This window comes from Lampetra planeri, chromosome 12 (assembly GCF_965212315.1).
Source record: "Lampetra planeri chromosome 12, kcLamPlan1.2.h2, whole genome shotgun sequence".
Lineage (NCBI taxonomy): Eukaryota > Metazoa > Chordata > Hyperoartia > Petromyzontiformes > Petromyzontidae > Lampetra > Lampetra planeri.
This window is the reverse complement of record NC_136118.1, coordinates 14,801,518-14,822,847: the sequence shown is the minus strand read 5'-3', so window position 1 is coordinate 14,822,847 and position 21,330 is coordinate 14,801,518. Positions and strand designations below refer to the sequence as shown.

General features: G+C 54.6%; 2 protein-coding genes across 4 annotated transcripts in view; both read right to left on the bottom strand.

The window, feature by feature from the left end:
- Positions 1 to 9,519, bottom strand: part of LOC144721745 (SH3 and PX domain-containing protein 2B-like) — a 43,404-nt gene extending 33,885 nt beyond the window's left edge. The window contains 1 exon segment of the mRNA XM_078599629.1: positions 9,290 to 9,519. Coding sequence (XP_078455755.1) covers positions 9,290 to 9,361 — 72 coding nt within the window. The 5' untranslated portion in view covers positions 9,362 to 9,519.
- A 2,555-nt stretch (positions 9,520 to 12,074) lies between these two features.
- The window catches only part of PLCE1 (phospholipase C epsilon 1), a 94,575-nt gene continuing 85,319 nt past the window's right edge, over positions 12,075 to 21,330 (bottom strand). For all 3 annotated transcript variants that reach the window (XM_078599626.1, XM_078599628.1, XM_078599627.1), the window contains 9 exons: positions 20,631 to 20,763; positions 19,396 to 19,559; positions 18,756 to 19,026; positions 18,506 to 18,624; positions 18,035 to 18,163; positions 17,125 to 17,460; positions 15,595 to 15,732; positions 14,508 to 14,717; positions 12,075 to 13,474 (listed from right to left, as the gene is read on the bottom strand). In XM_078599626.1, the coding sequence (XP_078455752.1) occupies positions 13,316 to 13,474; positions 14,508 to 14,717; positions 15,595 to 15,732; positions 17,125 to 17,460; positions 18,035 to 18,163; positions 18,506 to 18,624; positions 18,756 to 19,026; positions 19,396 to 19,559; positions 20,631 to 20,763 (1,659 nt within the window). In that variant the 3' untranslated portion in view covers positions 12,075 to 13,315. The remainder of the gene's footprint in view (positions 13,475 to 14,507; positions 14,718 to 15,594; positions 15,733 to 17,124; positions 17,461 to 18,034; positions 18,164 to 18,505; positions 18,625 to 18,755; positions 19,027 to 19,395; positions 19,560 to 20,630; positions 20,764 to 21,330) is intronic.

Below are 21,330 nucleotides of genomic sequence, written 5' to 3'. Positions count from 1 at the left end.
TCGACGTGACTTCCCGTCCCAATGCATTAGCAGACCTTGGCACATTTCCCATGCGTCGGAACCACCACTTTTTCCCCCCGCCGCACCGCCAACGCGACGTCGCCACCCGAGGAGGGAGACATCCTCCATCTGGAGGCGCCCCCATTCAATGACGGGCAACCCCAACAGGGAATCTTTGCCCTGCTGTTCGATTGAATTAGGAACCATTGCATCGTCGTCGTTGGCGGCCGCCAAGACAGGTACCGATGTGTCCCCTGGAGGCCTGCAACGTCCAGACCCCAGGAGGCATGCACACTCGGAGGTGGTTGGCAAGCGTGACAGAGCGTCCGCGTTGGTGTGGCGAACGCCCTTACGGTATGTGGTTTGGAAATCGTAATCCTGGAGGACCTCCAACCATCGGGACAATTGTCCCGATGGCTGTTGAACCCTCAGGGCGTACTGCAGTGCCGCATGATCTGTGCGGACGGTGAAATGCCGACCGTACAGATATGGGCGATACTGTTGGACGAAATGGACAATTGCCAACAGTTCCCTACGGGTGACACAATACCGTTGCTCCGCTGGAGACAACACCCGACTGCCGTACGCAACCACATGTTCCACGCCGTCAACCACCTGGGAGAGCACGCCCCCAATACCCGTGTTGCTCGCATCGGTGTCGAGCAAGAACGGTTTTGAAAAATCAGGGTAAATCAGGGGAGGAGCGTTTACCAAAGCATCCCGAAGGGAGCAAAAAGCAGCCTCCTCCTCCTGACCCCAGCAAAACCGAACCCCTTTAGATGTTAAAGCATGTAGGGGTTTGGCGATAGTCGCAAAATTAGCGACGAAGCGTCTATAATACGACGCAAACCCAATAAAACTCCTAACCTCTCCCACTGAGGTGGGAGTCGGCCAGGAGCTTACACACTGCGTTTTGGCGGGATCGGTAGAAATACCTGAGCGCCCCACGATGTGCCCCAAATAACGCACCGACTCGCGTAACAAATGGCATTTTTGGGGCTTAAATTTCAAATTAGCAGCCCGCATCTTTAGGAAAACCGCCCGCAACCTCTGGAGATGTTCCTCAAAAGTTTTGCCAAAGACAATGACGTCATCCAAATAAATCAGGCACGACTCCCATTGCAATCCAGCCAAAACCAATTCCATCAACCGCTGGAAAGTTGCCGGCGCTGAGTGTAAGCCCATCGGCAACCGGTTGAATTGAAACAGGCCGTGCGGAGTACGGAAAGCAGTTTTAGGCTTTGAATCATCGTCCAGAGGAAGCTGCCAGAATCCCGAAAGTAAGTCCAATGTGGAGAAGAATCGCGCTCCCGCCAAGGCGTCAAGCGATTCGTCCATCCGTGGGAGCGGGTATGCGTCGGCAACCGTAATTTTATTAAGGCGCCGAAAGTCAACGCAAAACCGCAACGAACCGTCCTGCTTCTTAACCAGGACGATCGGCGCTCCCCAAGGGCTGTTGGAGGGAGAAATTATGTCGGCGGCTAGCATGTCATCAACAGCCGATTTGACATGGTCCTTTTCGGCGGGACTCAACCGAAAAGGATTTTGGCGTATTGGCGCGCTGTCACCCGTATCAATATGGTGACGCAGCAGATGAGTGCAGCCCAAATCGTATTTATCCCGACTGAAAACGTCGGAAAATTCCCTCAGTAGTGTCTTAAGACGTTGGCGCTCTAAATTTGACAGGTCCGTCGATCCCGCGCAAAGCGCCTCGAGCCACCCTTCATCGCTGTCTGAATGTGGTCGTGGTGCAGGGGCAGCGCCGACATGACTCGCGACGGGTTCCTCACAGGGCACCGGCGTTGCGTGAGCAAGCACGGTCCCCTGTGGGACCACCACCGTCTGCGAGCCCACATTGAGGACCGCGATGAAGGGTTCTCCATCCCCTCTCACTATGGTCTGGGCCGGGAGTAAATTAGGTCCACTGACCCCGGCCCTAGACGGTCCCAGCAAAACCCCTTGAGCCCCAATGCCCTTAGCGAAGGGCCGCCGAAGTCTCAAAGGAATTAACATTTGCGCCCCCGGAGGAACGCGCACCGTTCTATCTACGAACGCCGGCACCGTCGCGAACGCCGTCCGGCTCGTAGCGGGGGATGGCAAAAACGCCATGCGTCGGCCCGATGGGAGCTCAATGCATCCCTGATCGATTAATATCCTAATCGGCATTTTGGCCAGGAAATCCGTCCCCAGCAGGCACGGAACCGCCAGCGAGGAGGAAACAAAAATCGGCCCAGATAATTTAATATCCCCGACACAAATTTGGGCTCGAATTTGTCCGATGATGCCAAGTGAACCCCCGTTAGCAGCAAAGAATGGCACATTAACAGGCATCAAAGGACGGCTCTGGGCAGGGAGAATGTTATAAATCAACTCCGAAATAATGGTCGCCGATGCTCCTGTATCGACCAGGATGCGCACCTCGACCCCATCGATGTGACCCACAACGGCCGACGACCCCGATGACGCGGCTACAACCCGATGGGCCAACACGGACCACTGGCTGGGTTCAACGTGAGTACCCAGAGCGGTGCGTGTTGGTGCCATGGTACGCGATATTTGCCCCCCCTTCGCTGCGGTGTTCGAGTGTGTGACGGGCGTGTGCGTGGGCCAAACATGAGGGGTGCCGCGACTCGCCGGATTATGATGGTGGAGCTTGTGACGAGGGCCGGCGTCCCGTTGAGGTGTCGTTCCGCGCTGCCGAGGAGAGCGGCACCCCGAGGCGACGTGGCCCCGGATGCCGCAGTTATAACAGCGTGGAAGCGCTGGTGGCGACGATGGACGTTGTAGACGGCTTGAATCGGCCCGGTCCTCCCGCGCTCCCGCTCCGTGCTGCCGTCGATGGTTGATGGCGCAAACCTCTTCCGCCGGGAGGGTGGCCGCAGCGACGGCGCGCCCGCTCGCCGCCTTGCTGGCCTTCCGTCGTTGAGAGGACAGGTTTGCGTGGAGGAGACGGGCCGCTTGGAGGGAGCACATTTCTGCATCGTCCTGTGCGACAATGACGATGTCTAAGTCGTCCGCCAGCAAAAGTATCTTTTCTGTCACCATGGCGTCGATCCCCTCGTCGTCCATTCGTGGAAAGGCTTCCTTTGCCAGCGCCAGGAGGCTTGTACGGTACGCCAGGGGCGACTCCTTCGTCCCCCGCTGGCGATCGTAAAAGAGTTGACGACAGTCCGATGGTGGCCCATACACAGCGGACAGCACTTGCATCGCCTTCCGCAGCGTGGAACGCCTCTCCTTCGTTGCCGATGTTAGTGTGGCGAGGGCGTCGCTGTCGAGGAGTGCTGGCAGTGCTCGGAGAGCCTCGGCGTCTGTCCACTGTGCCATCTCCTGGTGAGCGAGGAAGCGCCGCTGGAAGCCGCCCCAGTCGCCCTCCTCGCCCACAAATTCTTTGAGCGGCGGCAGTCGCTGATGTAAGGCAGCGGCTGCAGAGGACGATCGCGCTCCCTCGTCTCCCTCACTCGACTCAGCGTCGGCCCGAAACAGCGATGGCATCGCCGGTCGCACCCGTGGTGACGCGGCAGGCACTGTACTCCCGCCGTTGGACGCGATGCTTAGAGCGGCCACGCCCTCAACAGCAGCTGCGGCGATGGCGGGAGTTTCAAAATGTTGCTCCGTTGAAATGGCGGGAAGGCGCTGTGGTCGTTGGCTGCTGTCGCCTCGTGGCGGTCCCGCAGCCCCCAGCCGCGTGATGTTGTCGAGCATGGCGGCTGCGGCGTACAGCAGCTCGGCCAGCTTCGCGTGCGCCTGCCTCAGCCCCTCCGTCGACGGCTCCCCTTCCTCCAGCTGCTGTGGCGTGGGTGCACCCAGCCCCGGCTGCTCGATGGCATCTTCAGCCATCTCGGGCCCTCCGACTGCAGCGGTGTCCTCCGCCCCTGGTACTCCGACTCGAGTCGTCCGGCGTGTATCCATGTTCGTACTTTGTTTCACTTCTGACGCCAGATGTAGTAACGCTCACGACTCGTTCACACCGGAGTTGGAGGCACACTTGTTTATTTTACACCAACGTTGTGACATACACATTTGAGGGGGTATCGGCCCCCTCACCCGTCTATCTGAGGACACACCTCTCTAGCTAACCCTAGCCTGCCTCTGAGTCCTCCACTAATGGGCTAGGGGAGGCTATCTTGGCCCGACACTGGTCAGTCGGGCCCGGTACCCAGAGTCCAGACCAGCACTGGCTCTGGCTCTGGTACCACGCCACTGGCTCGAGCCTGCGCGGTCCTGATAAGGACGGCGTACCAGGGGGAGTCCAGGGCTCTATCTCAGACGTCTTCCGCCTCCTCTTCTTTAGCTAAACATCACTCCCGAGCCCTTCGATACAATCCCCTTTTATACCCCACCCCTCCCTGAGGGGTGGGGCCCCGGGGGATCATAACGACCGAATCGACCCCCCAGGGTGTCTGGCGCGGACGTCGCAGAGGGCACCTGCTTGTGCACACATGTAGCCCCGCCTACTGTGTTTGTTTACCATAGGCTGCCATGCATAACGGGCTCTCTCTCTAACACCCCTACACTTCCACCACACCTCAACATTCCTCATGCCCCAATTGGCAAACTGGGTTTATTTTGGCATCTCTCTGTCCCGTATGCTGAATATTCTTAATCTGCGCTGTAACCGTCAATCTGTGCCTTGTTGCTTGTTTTCTCACAAACCTCCATTTTAGCAGCACCATCTCCTCATTCCATAACCCTGCACGGCTTTGCATTGTGTCTTTGCCCTCTCCTGCCTCAAACGTCACGTATCACTCTCTTTACTTATCACGGCGTTTCTCTCTGGAGTAAAGTACACCCACAATGCCCAGCTCCAACTCAAGCTCACGCTCTGTTTCCTGTGGACTCTCCCGGTGCCCACGCGGCTGGCGGAGAGGACCACGCGAAGCGTCGTGTGAAGGGCGAGTGACCAGCTACCTCTACCGGGGAGACAGCTTTTCCATTTCATAATCGCTCTTGCCTGTGCACAGAAGACAACAACACTGTCTGCCTACAAGACAACACTGTCTGCCTACAAGACAACACTGTCTGCCTACAATACAACACCGTGAAGCATCACGCTAAGAATATGAGCGATGGCAGCGGACAGCTCTTAACCGTGTCCGAACAACACACGGATGACGTGGAGATTTCCCCCATACATGAAAGATCAAGGACCTGCCAAACTGCGAACGCGGAGGGGTGAAAACCATGAGGTGCATCACTGGTGACCACCGCCCCGATACGTCGCGAGAGTTCTGGTGGAAAGAGTGGACTCCACAGCCACCCTGGATGACGTCGGAAATAAATAAAAAGAACACAATTGCAGCCCTGCTGCTTTAAAAAAACAATGCAATACGAAATAAGACGAAGGCTTTAGTACGTTCATAATATGAATGCACACACTGTACGCCTGACTCTTAATGCCGCAAGTACAGCATTACATAGGATGGAAAAGGCTGTTCATTTGTCTTCAAAGCAATTTTAAGCGCTGACCAAACGCTGGCACAGATATAATAATAATGATCACTCAAGCACCCACTGTTCGTATTTTCTGACGTCCACATCAACATTGGAGTTGCCTCTCCCGCATGTTGCGATCCCCACCAGCTTTGCTCTGAGCTTGGATGGGCATTGTAAATGTTTAAATTGTTCACATTCAAAAGCGTTTTTTTATAGCGTTTAAACCCCCTGCGCCCCCTCACCACCAAAGATTCCACCTCTCCCTGTAGATAGAGATTTCCTCCTCAACACAATCAGGCGCTGTTATTAGCCGTGAAAGTTAACATCCAAGACCTCGGTTTCCTCTCCTACCCAACCCCACCCACTCCTCGACTCCACTCCATCCCTGCACTACACTCCCCCACGTCTTGTTCCCTCTCCAATCATCAACTTCTTCCATTCACCTCATCGTCCTCCTCTCAGCCCCCCCCCTCTCAGCTCCGCACCTTCCTCCCCGATATTCCTCACCCACGACCCCTGCACTTCATTCGCTGCCATTCCTCAAATCTACTTCCAAACCACAGCCTCCAGACTCCATCCCTCCTGCAAGTTCTACCCCCCCCAACCCACCCCCTTCCATCCCATTTCCCCAGATCCCATTTCCTCACCCGGTACTTTAACACGACAGCCACCATCCCCAAACCAGCAATATCCTCTTTCTCTCATCTCCCTCCGTGCCACTCCATCTCCCCTCCCTCACTGCGGACATCGCTGCCTCATCTCCACCCTCCTTTCTCTCACTCAGTGATGAAACTACATCTGGAAATGTAAAAACGCGTTCGGTGTTTCACGAGCAGTGTAACGGACATTGGCGACTTTGCGGCGCCACTTTGTAATCTCGTCTTCCTCCTTCTCACTCTGCACCCAAGCTGCCCCTCTCACCTCAACCAGCAATGCAGGCGTACGTGTGTGTGTGCGTACGTGCGTTCATGTGTGTGTGTACGTGTGTGCGCACGTGTGTGCGCACGTGTGTGCGTGTGTGTGTACGTGTGTGCGCGTCAACCCACGTCACCCTGTTCGTCATTTACTGTCCAACGTGAAGCATTCAAGATATTGTGCGTCCCCTCTGTGGCAAATTGATGTATTTTATCCACCCGGAGCTCTGCTCGTTGTTGTGAGCGTCGCTGCTCAGCAGCGTCCTTCTTCCTTCACGAGCCTCCTCCACAGAGGCCGATCTCGACGCCGCTGGTACCGGTCAACAGCACGTGGCACTCAGCTCCACGTCCTCCTGTACCACATCACTCCATATCTTCTCCAGCCCGTGCCGCGCCCATTGAGCCACATCTATCCGGCAAAACAGAAATTGCTCCGCAGGACGAACAGAATCGCTCCTTGTATCGAATCGCGTTACACCCCGAGATGAATTGGGGTTGAAGGGAGTCATGCAGCCGGACACGAGAGGCAGATGTTCTGCCCCCCCTCCCCATATCTCTGAACTTGGCTTAGCAGGACGCAGACAAAGGCTCCGTAAGTCTCGCCGGTTTGTGCAACTCGCAGATCCGTGTAGGCTGAAGAGTGGGTTTCGTGAACCCATCTGTGTGGAGCTCTTGAGTGATAGCCCCTCGTGGTGTGCGGGGTTCCCCCACTTCCTCTCACGGGCAATACGCTCTTTAATAATAATAACAACGTAGTAGCCCCACTTCCCGAAGCAGAACTCTGCCTCCGAGTTTAAACGAAAGCTTGCCTGGACAAATGAATAACGTTGATGAGATGGCTTACATCATATTAAACATTTCAGCAGAAAGTCACCGCAGCTTTCAGAGGCACGCACAGCGCACGCCCGGAACGCCACGGCCACAACACCGAGTCGGCTTGTCTTGAACCAATCAATGCTGGCGACCAACGCTTTATCAGCACAGGCCCCGCTCTGTGTTGGACATGGGTCCCCAGTTGGACACAGAACAACCCCCCACGACGTGTCGTGGGGCAGAATACAGCAGCACCGTCATCATCAGCAGCAGGCAACACCCGCCTCCTTGCCGTAGCCACATCTACATGTGAAGAATACAGTGCATCTTGTGGGCATCTTGTGGGCATCTGTAAAAAGGAGCTTCCTAGCACATCGGATTCCTCCTCCTGCGGTCTAAACAATGATTCTGCATTTGTACGAGGAGCGTTGTTGGTTCAACACAACAACCCACATCCTTCTCTGGGATAAATCCACTCCGGCCACAACCATCACCATCACTCTCCTGCACCACCACCATCACCACCACTCTCTCCCGCCCCACCACAACCACCATCACCACCACAATTCTCTCTCCTACCCCACCACCGCTCTCCCTCTCCTGCCCCGCGGTGTCAAAGTTTCCCAACTCGGCATTCTTCACAAAGGGAGCGCCACTGCTGCTGCTGCCGCTACACAGCCCAGCGGCAAGCCAGTGTGGAGCTACAGCAGCGCCGTCTGGGTGTCTACACTACACACACCACACACAGACCACACACACTACACATACACACTGAACACACACACACCACACTACATACACTACACACACACTACACACCCTACACACACCACATACACACTCACTACACACACACACCACACACTACACTCACACACCACACTCACACTACACACACACACTACACACACACACTACACACACACTACACACGCATTACACACACACCACACACACACTACACACACACCACACACACACACTACACACACACTACACACACACACTACACACACACACTACACACACACACTACACACACTACACACACACACTGCTTGCGAGTGTCCGGTGCGAGGTTTGCTTTGTTAGAGCCGTGCACTGGAACCGCGAATCCCTCCTTCCCCGTGTGTCCATCCCAGATGTTGACTCTGTATGTGTGTAGTGTGTGTAGTGTGTGTGTGGTGTGTGTGTGGTGTGTGTAGTGTGTGTAGTGTGTGTAGTGTGTGTGTGTAGTGTGGTGTGTGTGTAGTGTGTGTGTGTGGTGTGTGTATGTGTGTAGTGTGGTGTGTGTGGTGTGTGTAGTGTGTGTGTGTGCAGTGTGTGTGTGTAGTGTGTGTGTAGTGTGTGTGTAGTGTGTGTGTGTAGTGTGTGTGTAGTGTGTGTGTAGTGTGTGCAGTGTGTGTGTGTATGTAGTGTGTGTGGTGTGTGTAGTGTGTGGTGTAGTGTAGAGTGTGTGTGTGTAGTGTGTATGTGTTGTGTGTGTAGTGTGTGTGGTGTGTGTAGTGTGTGGTGTGCATGTAGTGTGTGTGTAGTGTGTGTGGTGTGTGCAGTGTGTGTGTGGTGTGTGTAGTGTGTGTGGTGTAGTGTGTGTAGTGTATGTGTAGAGTGTGTGTGTGTAGTGTGTGTGGGGTAGTATGTGTAGAGTGTGTGTGTGTAGTGTGTGTGGTGTAGTGTGTGTAGTGTATGTGTAGAGTGTGTGTGTGTAGTGTGTGTGGTGTAGTGTGTGTAGTGTATGTGTGTAGAGTGTAGTGTGTGTGTGTGGTGTGTGTGTTGTGTGTGTAGAGAGAAGTGCTCACGTAGTGTTTGTGGTGTAGTGTGTGTAGTGTATGTGTAGAGTGTGTGTAGTGTGTGTAGTGTGTATGTAGTGTGTAGAGTGTGTGTGTGTAGTGTGTATATAGTGTGTGTGTAGAGTGTAGTGTGTGTGTGTGGTGTGTGTGTGTTGTGTGTGTAGAGAGAAGTGCTCACGTAGTGTTTGTGTGTAGTGTGTGTGGTGTAGTGTGTGTAGTGTGTGTGTTGTGTGTGTGTAGAGTGTGTGTGTATGCAGTGTATGTGTAGAGTGTGTGTGTGTAGTGTGTGTGTAGTGCATGTGGTGTGTGTGTGTTGTGTGTGTAGAGAGAAGTGCTCACGTAGTGTTTGCTCGGCGCCCTGCGCTTCTGGAAGTCCTGCACCCTCACGTCCGAGATGGCCCTGTGCGCCATGGGTGCTGGGTGATGCCACCACGCCCGTCCTCTCTACGCCTCCTCCTCTTCTCCTGCACGGCGACTCGGAGATGCTCTCTCCACCTCCTCGCTCCTCCTCCCGCTCTCAGACTCTCTCCTCCGCTTTTCCCGGAGCTCCGCCCCGCGGGACTCCGGCTCCGAGTCTCTGTGCGCTCGGCCACTCACGGGGGCGCTGAGTCGGCACGCCGCCGCCTCCTCCTCCACTTCTGCCTCCGCCTCCTCCTCCTCCACTTCTGCCTCCGCCTCCTCCTCCTCCACCACAATCGCAGTGACGCGAGCACGCGGGATGATGGCAGCTCCCACAACCCCCGCCAGCCCCGCCAGCCGCTGCCTCCCGCCCGAGCAACTCCTCCGCTCGCCCAGCAGACGATGATCGATGTCTCCCCGCCCCTACCCACGCCCATGCTGGTGGCTCTTTACAAGTGTCATGTGTTTCGATTTAAAGCTTTCGTGACTGCAGGGATTCATCTTCTTGGTTCTTTCGGTAAAGTCACGTAGAAGGGAAGTAATAAAATAATACAAATACAACATAATAAAACAATTCTCACGACGTTTCGGCCACAACGCAAGCAGCCGTCCTCGCCTCGACAGACCTGGTTTTCACCTGAGGACGGCTGCTTGCGTTGTGGCCGAAACGTCGTGAGAATTGTTTTATTATGTTTTATTATTTTATTACTTCCCTTCTACGTGACTTTACCGAAAGAACCAAGAAGAAGTGTCATGTGGTAGTCGTATTGTTATCGTCGTTGTTGATGTTATCATAAAACAATTGAAGCGATTCAAAGCGCCACGTGAAATCAAATTGCGCTGTCCGGTCCGCCGAGACGTAGACCACATCTGCTGGTCACGGTAATTCCTGGGACGTGGCTGTTTTATTAAATCCTTATATTAAGTTCACTTGCTTGCTTGCTTGCGTGCTTACGACTGTGCAAATCTTTCGGTCGTTTTTTAACCCACTTCCCGTGATCCAATCGAGCTGACATTTTGCACACAGACTCGTTGTGCGTGACAATTTATTTTCGTGAATTTTTTTTTCAAAAATGTAACACTTTTTAGGAATTTTTAATATACATTTAATTACCAATTGCTTAATGGTGGCAGGCAATCATCTGACCCATAGGTGGCAGCCATCTCAAGCCAGAGGACGAGAGGACTCTAGCCGCCCGTTTCAAAGACCAATGTGGGCTGGGTTGTGGCCCATTGAACACGCATATAAAGGATTTATAGTGAAAAACTTTGTTTTTACGGGTTCATTTTTTGCCAAATTACACACGCACGTTTGAACAAATTAATCAATTGCCCTGGAAGACGACGATTTCCAGCAGCACTCTATATTGAGTTGTCTGCAACCATTGCAATTTTCCATCATGTCTTTTTATTTTTAATCATTCCGTTTTTGGACTTCCCACCTCTATATGGTCGTTTGCAAGAGCAAACCAGCAGTGCATGGAAGCAGATATCACAGAACCACTTCTGAAATCTCAAGTGAATTCCTATCAACACGAATAAACGCAACACATTTGTCAAGAACACTACCTTAAAAGAAACATAATTGGAGACAGTTCAGGCAATTATCATTTTTTATAGTATAGAGGGTGGATATGAATGAAAATTTAAAAAATACATTCTGACGCCAGTTTTTAATTAGTTATATGAATAGTTACCAAATAGTATTACTAAATAAACACGTACAAATGTCGCCGATATATTGCCTTGTGGGAAGGTTTGTTTTGGTGCGAAAACGTCACAATCAGCATTGGTGGGCCCAGCTACCACCTCACTTAACCTGCCACAAACCCCTGAGTTACAGAAGTCTGTTACACAACATCTGAAGAAGGGTGAAACTAAAGCAAATGAAACTAGACAGTGACACGGGGTGTCTTGCACTCAACAATAAAGTTGCCTGTGTGTTTTTAAGTGGCTTTGCCGGCTGCACGGCCCCCAAGTTTCATGACGAAGGCGGCCACGTGCCATGGCTGCGGCCTCATTCCCACGGGAGACGAACGCCGCGTCGCTCGGCTTCTTGGTGCCCAGCGCCTGCACGGCGAGCGGAGACGAGCGGTCGGGCGAGGCGGCGTTGGCCACGTTCCTCTCGCCACGCTCGCGGTGAGAGCAGCAAATTGGTGGAGGCGCTGCCACTCTCGCGTTGCTCTGAGCACGGATGGGCAGCACCCTGCCTGCAGCTGACGCAAATGTTCATTGCATCACAAACCGATCATTTTAATTCTCAGAGCTATAATTTAGTCAGTGCCTTTCCAAGTAAAAAAAAAGTTAAGCATTTCTTACATCAGTTGCACGGCCTTCTGGGAGCGCATTTTTAAAAGACCGATTGCTGATGAGACATTGCACGTTGAAGAAACTGGTCCAGAGATAGCTTGCTTGTCAACAATCACTGCTGTTGAGCTGCTGATGTTACAGATGACAACCCTATTTTTACCATATGGTCTCAGTCGGACTAAAAATTTGTCATGCATAACTCAAAATAATCAAACAGGGTCTGCTTATTTAAGATACGTGCACAGCCCTTCTGTGAATCCACCACTGGATGTAGGCCTCCCCATGTGCAGGCTGCTGTGGGATGATGCTCCACCACGGCAGGCAGTAACGCGTGTGCGAGGCAGCTCTCGGACAAATCTAAAACTCGGCAGCACGGCGAGCCCCGGCCAATTCACAAAGAATTGTGGAGACAGAATCGTGATATTTTGGTATTTATTAAGATCCGACTCAGACGGACACATACGCATATTAAAACTATCTAAATAAAATATATAAAATACACTGTTTAATTAACATAGAAAGAAGGCATCTATGACATCAGTATCTACAGCAAGCGCAATACATGTTAAGGGAAATGGTTGAAAAGGTATCGGAAGTGGCAGAAGGGAACAGGGAGCTGAAAGTAAACAAGAGAATGCAAAGGGTCGCCAGACAGCGAAAACCACGGCTGGAAAGCAAAGCATGCGTGACAGATGAATAAGGCGGCAGGGAGGCTGGGGGAGGGGGGTGAAAGAGAAGAAGAAGTGCAAATGTGGCAGTGTACGACGAGGCGGGCTACCAGCTGCAGGATCACGGCGTCCTGTGAAGTGTCACACGTTCAGTGTCAGCGTGGCCGTCCGAGGCGGCGAGGCGACGGACACGTCGCAAGCTCGCCGTGCGCGACTTGCCCACGTGGGTGTGTGGTGAAAACCTGAAGGGCCCCAATACGAGGAGTGGCTGCTTCGTGTTGATTTGGCTCAGCGCGTTTGAGAACTCCTAACGTCCACAATATTCACAATAAAAAATATCTGTACAGCAAACCTGGCGGCATTGGGCGCCTGCCCATCCCACGTAGTGCAGTGAAACTTGCTCAGTGCAGAAAATATAGAGGAGGGGGGGGGTGCCGGCAGTCTCCTTCTCCTTAAGACAGCAAGGTACGATCAGGCGCAACGAGAGGGTAGGTCTCCCCCCCCCCCCCCCCCAGGGGCTTGGGCCATGTGGTAACCGGCCCAGGACTCTCCCACAGCGTGGCGACGTTTCCGGCGACTGCAGCGGTGGGGGCGCTGACCGGCGCCCCCCCCCCCGCGTTGACAACACCTGGTGGATGCCAGGCGCGCAGGTCCGGCAGAGCGCATCGCGTGCCGGCGTCTGCGTTGGGATCCTTCCGAGGCCCCTGGAGGGCAATCCCTGTACACGAAGTGCTTATGGAAGTGCTTATTCAAAACTCGTCCCTCCTTTCGCGCTTGACGGCGCCCACAGGATTGTGACCACAACCACGTTGGTGGAAACGGAAAGGCGCTCACCGAACGTCCATTTAAAAAACAATTAAAAGTTTCTTTATCTCTCCAATATTGCATCTACAGGCAGACGGCGGGTATCCAGCTCCTTCACGTGCCGCGCTGGGGGCAGGGCAGTACCCAGAGGGAGCGGGGCTCCGTCTCCGCGGAGGGGAGGTCATCAAGAGCGGCCGTCCGCGTGAGAAATCTGCGCGGCCGCGCCGTCCGTCGGCGGTGGGGCTTGCATGGAGCGGCCCGTGACGAGCGGGGCCCGGCCAGGGGAGCGTCTCGCCCGGAGCTTCACCTCCTCCGTGGGGCAATTCTGCCTGTCCAGGACAGTCTGTGAAAAACACCGGCAGCAAATCTGTACATCACGAGAACACCGAGCAAAACGGCAAAATATAATGCAGGCTGGAAACAAACAGATTTATCATAACACACACGTGCAGCACTCTATTGTACAAGGTCTCTAACACAAGGGGGTAGCGGCCACTTCACCCGATACCTGGGGAGGTACGGCCTCCGAACTACACGGGCCGTAACACTGGGAACCCCGTTAACTTCCCGTCCTCCGGCTGGGGGCCCTAGGGGAGGCTTTGTTGACCCGACCGTGCCGGGTCTTCGGGGCCTGACCACTGGCCTCACTGAGCTCCGGCCCTGAGAAGGACGGCGGAGTTTGGGGCCCAGGTCTTCAGTCTTCGGCTTGGAGATGACCGAGCCGGACCCTTGAGAGGTGCGGCTTATATACTGGTTCGTGGCTTGTTCCGCCCTAGCCACGCCTCCCTTCCAGAACTTTCTGGAAGGTGACATCATCCCCCGGTCCCCCCTCCCGGGGTCCGGGGAATGTGTCCCAGGATCCGCTTCCCAGGGAACTGTCCTTGGCCCCTTGGGCCATGGTTACTGACAGTGGCGTGAGAGCGCTTCCGCCCCCTGTTGACGACAAGGGGTAGCTACCCGCTAACAGGATGGGGAGTGCCAATCAATGCCTCTACACGTGCACAAAAGCCTTATCCAAACCACCACCTGAAAATAACTGAACGTGTGGCCCTTGTGGCATGTACGCGTGTTGAACTTCTGTTCACCGTACGTTGCCAATCATGCTTATCGTTGAGACCACCAACTCAAAGAGTTGAGAGACTGCATCTTAGTTTTGCTGCCGCTGGTTGGGATGGCCACAGTTTCTCGGTTTTGCTGATAAACAAACTCATCACTTGGCACGTTTGCTGACCCCTGCCGTCGTTACCCCCAGCTGCTCGTTACCCCCACCCGCTCTCGTTACCCCCACCCGCTCTCGTTACCTGCACCTGCTCTCGTTACCTGCACCTGCTCTCGTTACCTGCACCTGCTCTCGTTACCCCACCCGCTCTCGTTACCTGCACCTGCTCGCGCAGTTTGAGCAGCAGCCGCGTGGGCTCCAGCTGGCGACTGAGGGCGGCGCAGACGTTCTCGTCGTCGGCCAGCACGCGGTGCAGCGGCCTCCCCGGGGACACTCGCTTGGGGTCCTTCAGCTCCTCCACCAGCACGTAGCCGGCCGGGTCGCTCTTCCTCAGCGACGTCATCGAGTACTTGGCCTTGCTCAGAGTCTGCGGCGAGAACGGAGGCGCGGGGGGGGGGGGGACAACATCGATGAGCAGGGCACGTGTCTGAAGCAACTATCGTTCACCATTTAACGAAATGTAAATATGTTTTAATTTTAACAGACAGGTGGAAAGTGCAGCCAGAACTGGCACCAACACATTTCCCAAGCTCTGTGGTCCTACATTGGGATGTGTGGCCAACGTCACGAATGAGTGTTGTGATGCCGATACGGTGCTTGCACCAGACTTGGCGCGCGCTAAGACTATGTTGGGTAGTGACGACTTGCTGGCAGGAAACAGTTGGGTATGCTCAGGTACGTAGGCAGGAGTGCACGTGTTGTAAATATGTACAGGAGCACAAGCAATTCGACACGTGACAACACGTCCGATCAGACGGCTCGATACGCATCTCTCTTTGGAAACGCATTGCAATGTTTAAAAATAGCCCTTGTTAATTATTTAGTCAGCACTTCCATGAGTGACAAGCTTGGCTCACATCACGTAGGCAGCGTTGCCATAGGAAGACCCAGAGTTCAGAGAGAGGCAAACAGCAGAAGAATATTATAATGGCCATTTAATTATACAACCTTTGATTTTTAGAAAGAATGCAAATACAGAAGGCTCACGCATGCTAACGGGAAACGCTCTATGCCCGTCCAGATGGAAACATGTGACAATTAGACCACTTGCTGTACCGCTTTCTCCTGGCGAGCCGGGGTACGGCACCTCGACGCCCACGGGAAGGGAGTTTCACAACGTTCGTGCGGTGATCCGCCAATCCTGCTGGCTACGCAACGCTGGACAACCGCCGCCGCCGCCGCCCAGGCCAAACAAACAAACATCGGCTCACGACAACGGACGAGAAAAAGCAGCATGTGTCCACCTGGGTGATGATGTCCTGTGCGGTGCTGGCACAGTCGGCGCGGATGATGGTGTGCGGCTGCTCGGGCAGGATGTCGTGCACACGCACCAGGAAGGTGCTGCTGTTCCACTCGCGCTCACCACCCGGTTCGTCGCGCTTCTGCAGAGAGCACAACGCAGCCCACGCACACACACTCACTCGCACACTCACTCACTCACCCCACACTCACTCACACACTCACTCACACTCAATCACACTCAACCCACACCACTCACTCACTCCACACTCACTCACTCAACCCACTCACACATTCACTCAACCCAAACACTCTCATTCACTCACACACACACACTCAACCCACACTCACACTCACTCACTCAATGCACACTCACTCACACTCATTCACTCAACATACACACACTCAATGCAGCTTTAACGAGGCACACCCATGCACACACTCAACCCAGCACACAGGCCACCTTTGCTGGGAGCCATCCAAACAGCTAAGACACCAAGCTGATATGACTGGGACGTGCCCAAACACACAAAGTAGCCGAGGTAGAGCACACGGGAGCCCACAAGAGGCAGCTTTGTAACGCTATGGTCTCCATCTCAGCCGTAAAACAAATACACCCAGAGCTCAAGGAAAGTGTTGTTCCAGGTCCCTTGTGTTGAACCGTGGCTTCACGGTTATAGAACACATCCTACGGCATACGCTCTTCACGCACAGGTTTGGTAGAAGTGGTGATATAACGCGAGTTGGGCGGTGGAGATAAGGACATGAAGTAGGATCTTTGTGAAGCAAAAACTTCAAGCCAAATATGAAAATACATTTGGATACTCTGAATTTGAGCTTTGCCCACTTCCCTTGTGGATTTGACAACACAGCAAGGCACGTACACAGCGCCTGTACAACGCTGGCTCAATATAAATACATTTGTGACCATTTTCTGGTTTAAATCACAAACTCAGAGAGTTGAGATGGGCCACATTACCATGCAAACACTTCTTCTACATGGTGGTCTAAAGGTGGCATTAGCCCGGCAGTGGTGGCTACGCATGCCTGTAATCCAGCATCGCAGGTGGGGGTTGGTCGATCGCACGAATGTGGCGAGGTGCCATACTCTGGGGCTCCGCCTGTTCCGTCTGTAGGCGATAGAGTGTTTCCCCCTCGCACGTGTGCGTTTCCTCTGGCTCCTCTGGTTTCATCCCTCGTGTGTAAACACTCATTAATTGGCTGATAATGCCTCAATATACAGAGGACCGCAGAGCTTGGGCAATTGTTGGTGCCTGCTCACCACGTGGCTGCCTTCCCGCTCAGCTTTGCTTCCGCTTCACGCCTCCGAGTCCATCTCTCTCTACGAGGGCGAGCGACTACCGCGCGGTGGCGGCTTACAAGCCCCGAATGATCATTATTATTGTCGTGATCATCATAACTCTTTTACGTTCCTCCCCAACATCGCGCGCCCATTTTTCGTTTGTCGACGCAACGGGAATGCTGGAAACCCTGCGTGCACCTCACGGCGCGCGCACCGTCCCTCCAGAGCCCACCTCCATGACGAGCCGCGCCGTGCGACCCTCGCGCGTGGCCCACGCTCGCACGAGCGGCAGCACCAGCTCCTCGGAGTTGAGCGCGCGTCGCTTGCGCCGCCCCTCGGCCTTCGCCGGCCGGGCGGCGCCCTCCCCCGGCGATCCGCGCTCGTCAGCCTGCGGGCCCGCCCCGTCGCACGGCCGCGCGTCCCCGTCGCCGCCCCCCTTTGACGCCGCTCCCTCGCCCCTCTCCCGCCACACGGGAAGCGACTCCTCCACCAGCGCCCAGGCGCAGGCGCCCCGCGTGCTCTCGGGGGACGGGGGACGCGCGTCCGAGGCCTCCGACTGCTGCAAGGCCTGGGAATCGGAGTGTGTATGTTGGCCGTGAGCAGCAAGAATAGTCAATTCGAGTTGAGACGAAAAGAACATATTTGTATGTGTGTAGAACTTCTTTCGCACCGTACGTAACCAACCGTGCTAATTGGAGGTGTGGGGGAAGGACAACAAACTAAACACAAAACTAATTTCTAGATTAAAAAGTTCATAGTTCCAGTGGCTTCCTAATAGCGGAAGGAAAAGCGCTCGAGACGGCCGCATCTGAAAGCGTGCGACACGGTGACCACCGTCTTTGTTTGAGGCGCGTTGAGCGGCCACGTCGGCAACGTCTGTAACGGACTGCTCATCAGTTTGTCTTTTAATAAATGCAGGCCCTTCGTGTATTCTACTGAAACGTCATATGTAATTTATAGAAACCGAACAAGATTTATGTGCGTATATGTAAAAATGTAGTGTAGTTAACGCAACCGTCAAAGCACCAGACACTCGATTGAGCAAAGTCCATCTGGAAATGTATCGAGCCGACTGGGCAGCGTGTATATTATGGACTTGCTGCTGGTGCTGCTGGTGCAGCTGGTGCAGCTGGTGCTCCTACCAAGGCGATGAGCTGCAGAGCAGTGGTGTCCTCGGGAACCGAGAGCACGGAGAAGGGCCACGGCCCCGGGGCGCCCCACACCGTGAGACGGTGCCGATCGCGGCGCCACTCCTCCTCCGTTCCAAACACCTGCACAAGCGGGCGAGCCGCAGCGCTCACTCATCCGTACGCAGTGCGGTGCGGTGCGGCTAGAGTGGAGCAGTGGTGGTGCTAGCCCACCAGCGGCCAATCTACCGAGTGCGTCACCTGACTACAAACATATGATGGACAAGCTACACGGACAAGCTACACAACTGAAATATTTAGCTTGTGTGCAGTGGTCAAATTGCCTTGGTGCGTTGTGTTGGTGCGTTGTGTTGGTGCGTTGCGTTGGTGCATTGTGCCCTTGTGTTGTACTGCTGTACTGTGCCAGTGTGCTGAGCCGGTGTGCTGTGCCGGTGTGGCGCGCGTTGCGCTGGCGCGTGCCGTCACCCTGGAGGCGGGGGTGTTCTCCCCCCCGAGGGGGGGCTCCTCTCGGCGAACGCACAGGAAGAGGCTGGAGATGGGCAGCGCCTCGTTATGGACGTTACGCAACCGCAAGTGGCGGTAGCCTGCAAGACACGTGCACGCGCACACACGCACACACGCAGCGGCGTGGGAATTCACGCAGGACACGCGGGATAAGAAGATGTCCCCGACGCCGCGCGTGCCGCCGGTGCCACCGGTGCGCCGAGCGCTCTACCTGTGCGCAGCGAGGCCAGCGGCACCATCCGCTGCGCGGTGACGCCGCCGCCGCCGCTGTCCACGACGGACAGGCGGAGGAAGGCCATCGCCTCCAGGTGCACGGGCAGCGTGAAGGTCTCGCCCCACAGCGGGTTGAGCGCGTTGCGGCCCACGGTCTTGGTGCGCAGGTGGCCCGCGTGGCACGTGTCCAGCGGCATGCCCGCCAACTCGAGCTCCACGTGAGGGCTGCCCGCCGTGTTACCCGGGCACACGTACTGCCCTGAGATCACCTGCGCGTCCGCACGCGCGCACGCCGATCGGAGACGTTTACGGACGCGCGGAGGCTGCGCTCGATGGCGCAAAGCGACATTCGCCGATTCGCTCCGGTCACTCGCTAGCCGGCGGTCACTCGTCTGCTCATCACTCTTCGACCGACTCAACGCCCGACATCTAACGATTTAATGCGCGATTCACAAATACGAAAGAGGCACCATCCCAGCGATGTACCACTCCGATACTCTGGCTCAACCACCGCAAAGTAAAATCAATGCTGCTGCTCTATACCAACATCGGCCGCACGAAGAAGATCGACCTAGGAGCGCGCATCGTCGTCCCCGCCAACGAGCAGCGCAGAGTGGGAGAGAGGGGGGGTCGCCTACCGTGATGTGGTACGTGGTCGGCTGCACCCCCTCGATCTCGCGGTCCATGGGGCGGAAGGTCTTCTGGAGGGGGCAGGTCCTGTCCCTGAGCACCGGCGGCTTCAGCACAAACCCACAGCCGCCGTTCTGCTCAAACATGGCCGCGTTCAGCGCCATGGGTAAGTCTTCACGCACACACACACGCATGCACGCACGCACGTAGACGCACACGCGCACACACAGGCACGCGCACACACACGCACACGCGAATACAACAACGTCAAACAGGCAACACGATGGGTAAAGGACGTGGCTCGTGACGCAGGCACTCGCATCGTGTGACATCACCAATATGAATGTGGGGCCTGGGAGAAGCATTGCTGTGTGCACTTTAGTCGAGACAATTACCATTGGCCTTGGCAACATAAGCTGGTTAGGAACAATAAATATAACGATTAAATAACGGGACGTAAAACATGCGGTGGTTGGTTAATATTTCTACGACGTATCCTGTATACACATTGCACTCTGGCTGCTCTGCATGGTAGATACATTAGCGTAGGCTGTGCCGAGTGTTTGGATTCAAGGCTCCTCTGTGCCTTATATTCACACACCTTCAGATAATAACGATCTGTTTATCTAAATGGTTGCCATTCATGCTGTTGTTTGAAACAACAAGCGAGCGATATTTGTAAATGTTGTGGATTCGCTCTCCAACACACAACCGGTGTGCTGTACTAGAAACGAATTGGCACGTTCTGTTTACGTGACAACCCTTACTAGTTGGTCGCGAAAGCCTATGTGTTAAACTGAGCAGTATTTATACACACGTGTGTAATGCATCATTATATGGAGGTTTCCAAGATGCAGACACATACACACACGCATGCATGCATACATACATACAAATGGCCATATAAATATTATTTGTAGAACAAAATAATTATATAGTTTTCTGTTGAACTAGTACCCACATCTAACAGAGAGGGTCTTTGTCTTTAAACACCTGCGGTTTGCCTTCAATAGTGGAAGAAAGCCCAATTTTTCTGATGAGGCTGAATTACGCACTCCCAGAATGCCGTGTAAGGGATGTAAATAATAAAATCTGTTCATCTTTTTCCATGTGGAAGTACAGATGTGTGAAGGCAGGCTATTGCCTGCTAATTTATTGTATTCTGTGTAGTGTTCAAGAGCCATTGCCCCAGGCTACATCACAAGTGCCTGCCCCTGGCTGCCCACCCGGGCAGGACACGCACCCTCGGTCTGGTAGTTGAGCGCCACCATCTGGATGCCGTGGAGCCAGTAGAGCATGGGGTGCGGGTTCGAGGATTCTATTCTCGTGGCGGCAGGATACGTGCGCAGCAGCTGGCACATGGTGTGCTGCGGCACCTGGGAGGGAGGGAGCGACCGAGTCGCACCGGCGTGAGTTCGTATCAAAGCGGTAACGCTCCGTGCAGCGCGCGCGCGCTCGGTGAGAGTGAACATGAGCAGGGAGAGGGAATGATGACGAGCAGCTTGCCGCGGGCCGTTACCACGGACAGGTAGAGAGGCTTGTGAGCGATTGTTAAGTCGGGCAATGTAAGTGTACTTATTCATTGTTCGTACTTTCAGCCGCACGAAGCACACACGGACAGCCTCGTTGTTTACGTCGCGTCGATTGCGTAGCCGTGGGGCTGTAGCGGCTCACTCATTCAAGCTTCCCCTCGCGTGATTGGCGACCCGCGAACGGCTATGGATTGGTGGGCTCGGAGTGGGGGGCGTCGATTTGGTAAAACGGTTCAAAGTACTAAAATCCTGGGAAGTGAAGGTCGGTTAAAGGCCCGTTGGGAAAATGGGCTTTGGATTGGCAGAAACTTGGTCGAGAATGTTCAACAAGGGGGAGACAAACACAGAAGGGCTTGAGTAGAGAGGACCGGGGCTCCCTCCGCACTGCTTGGGCTACGCGTCACGTGACTC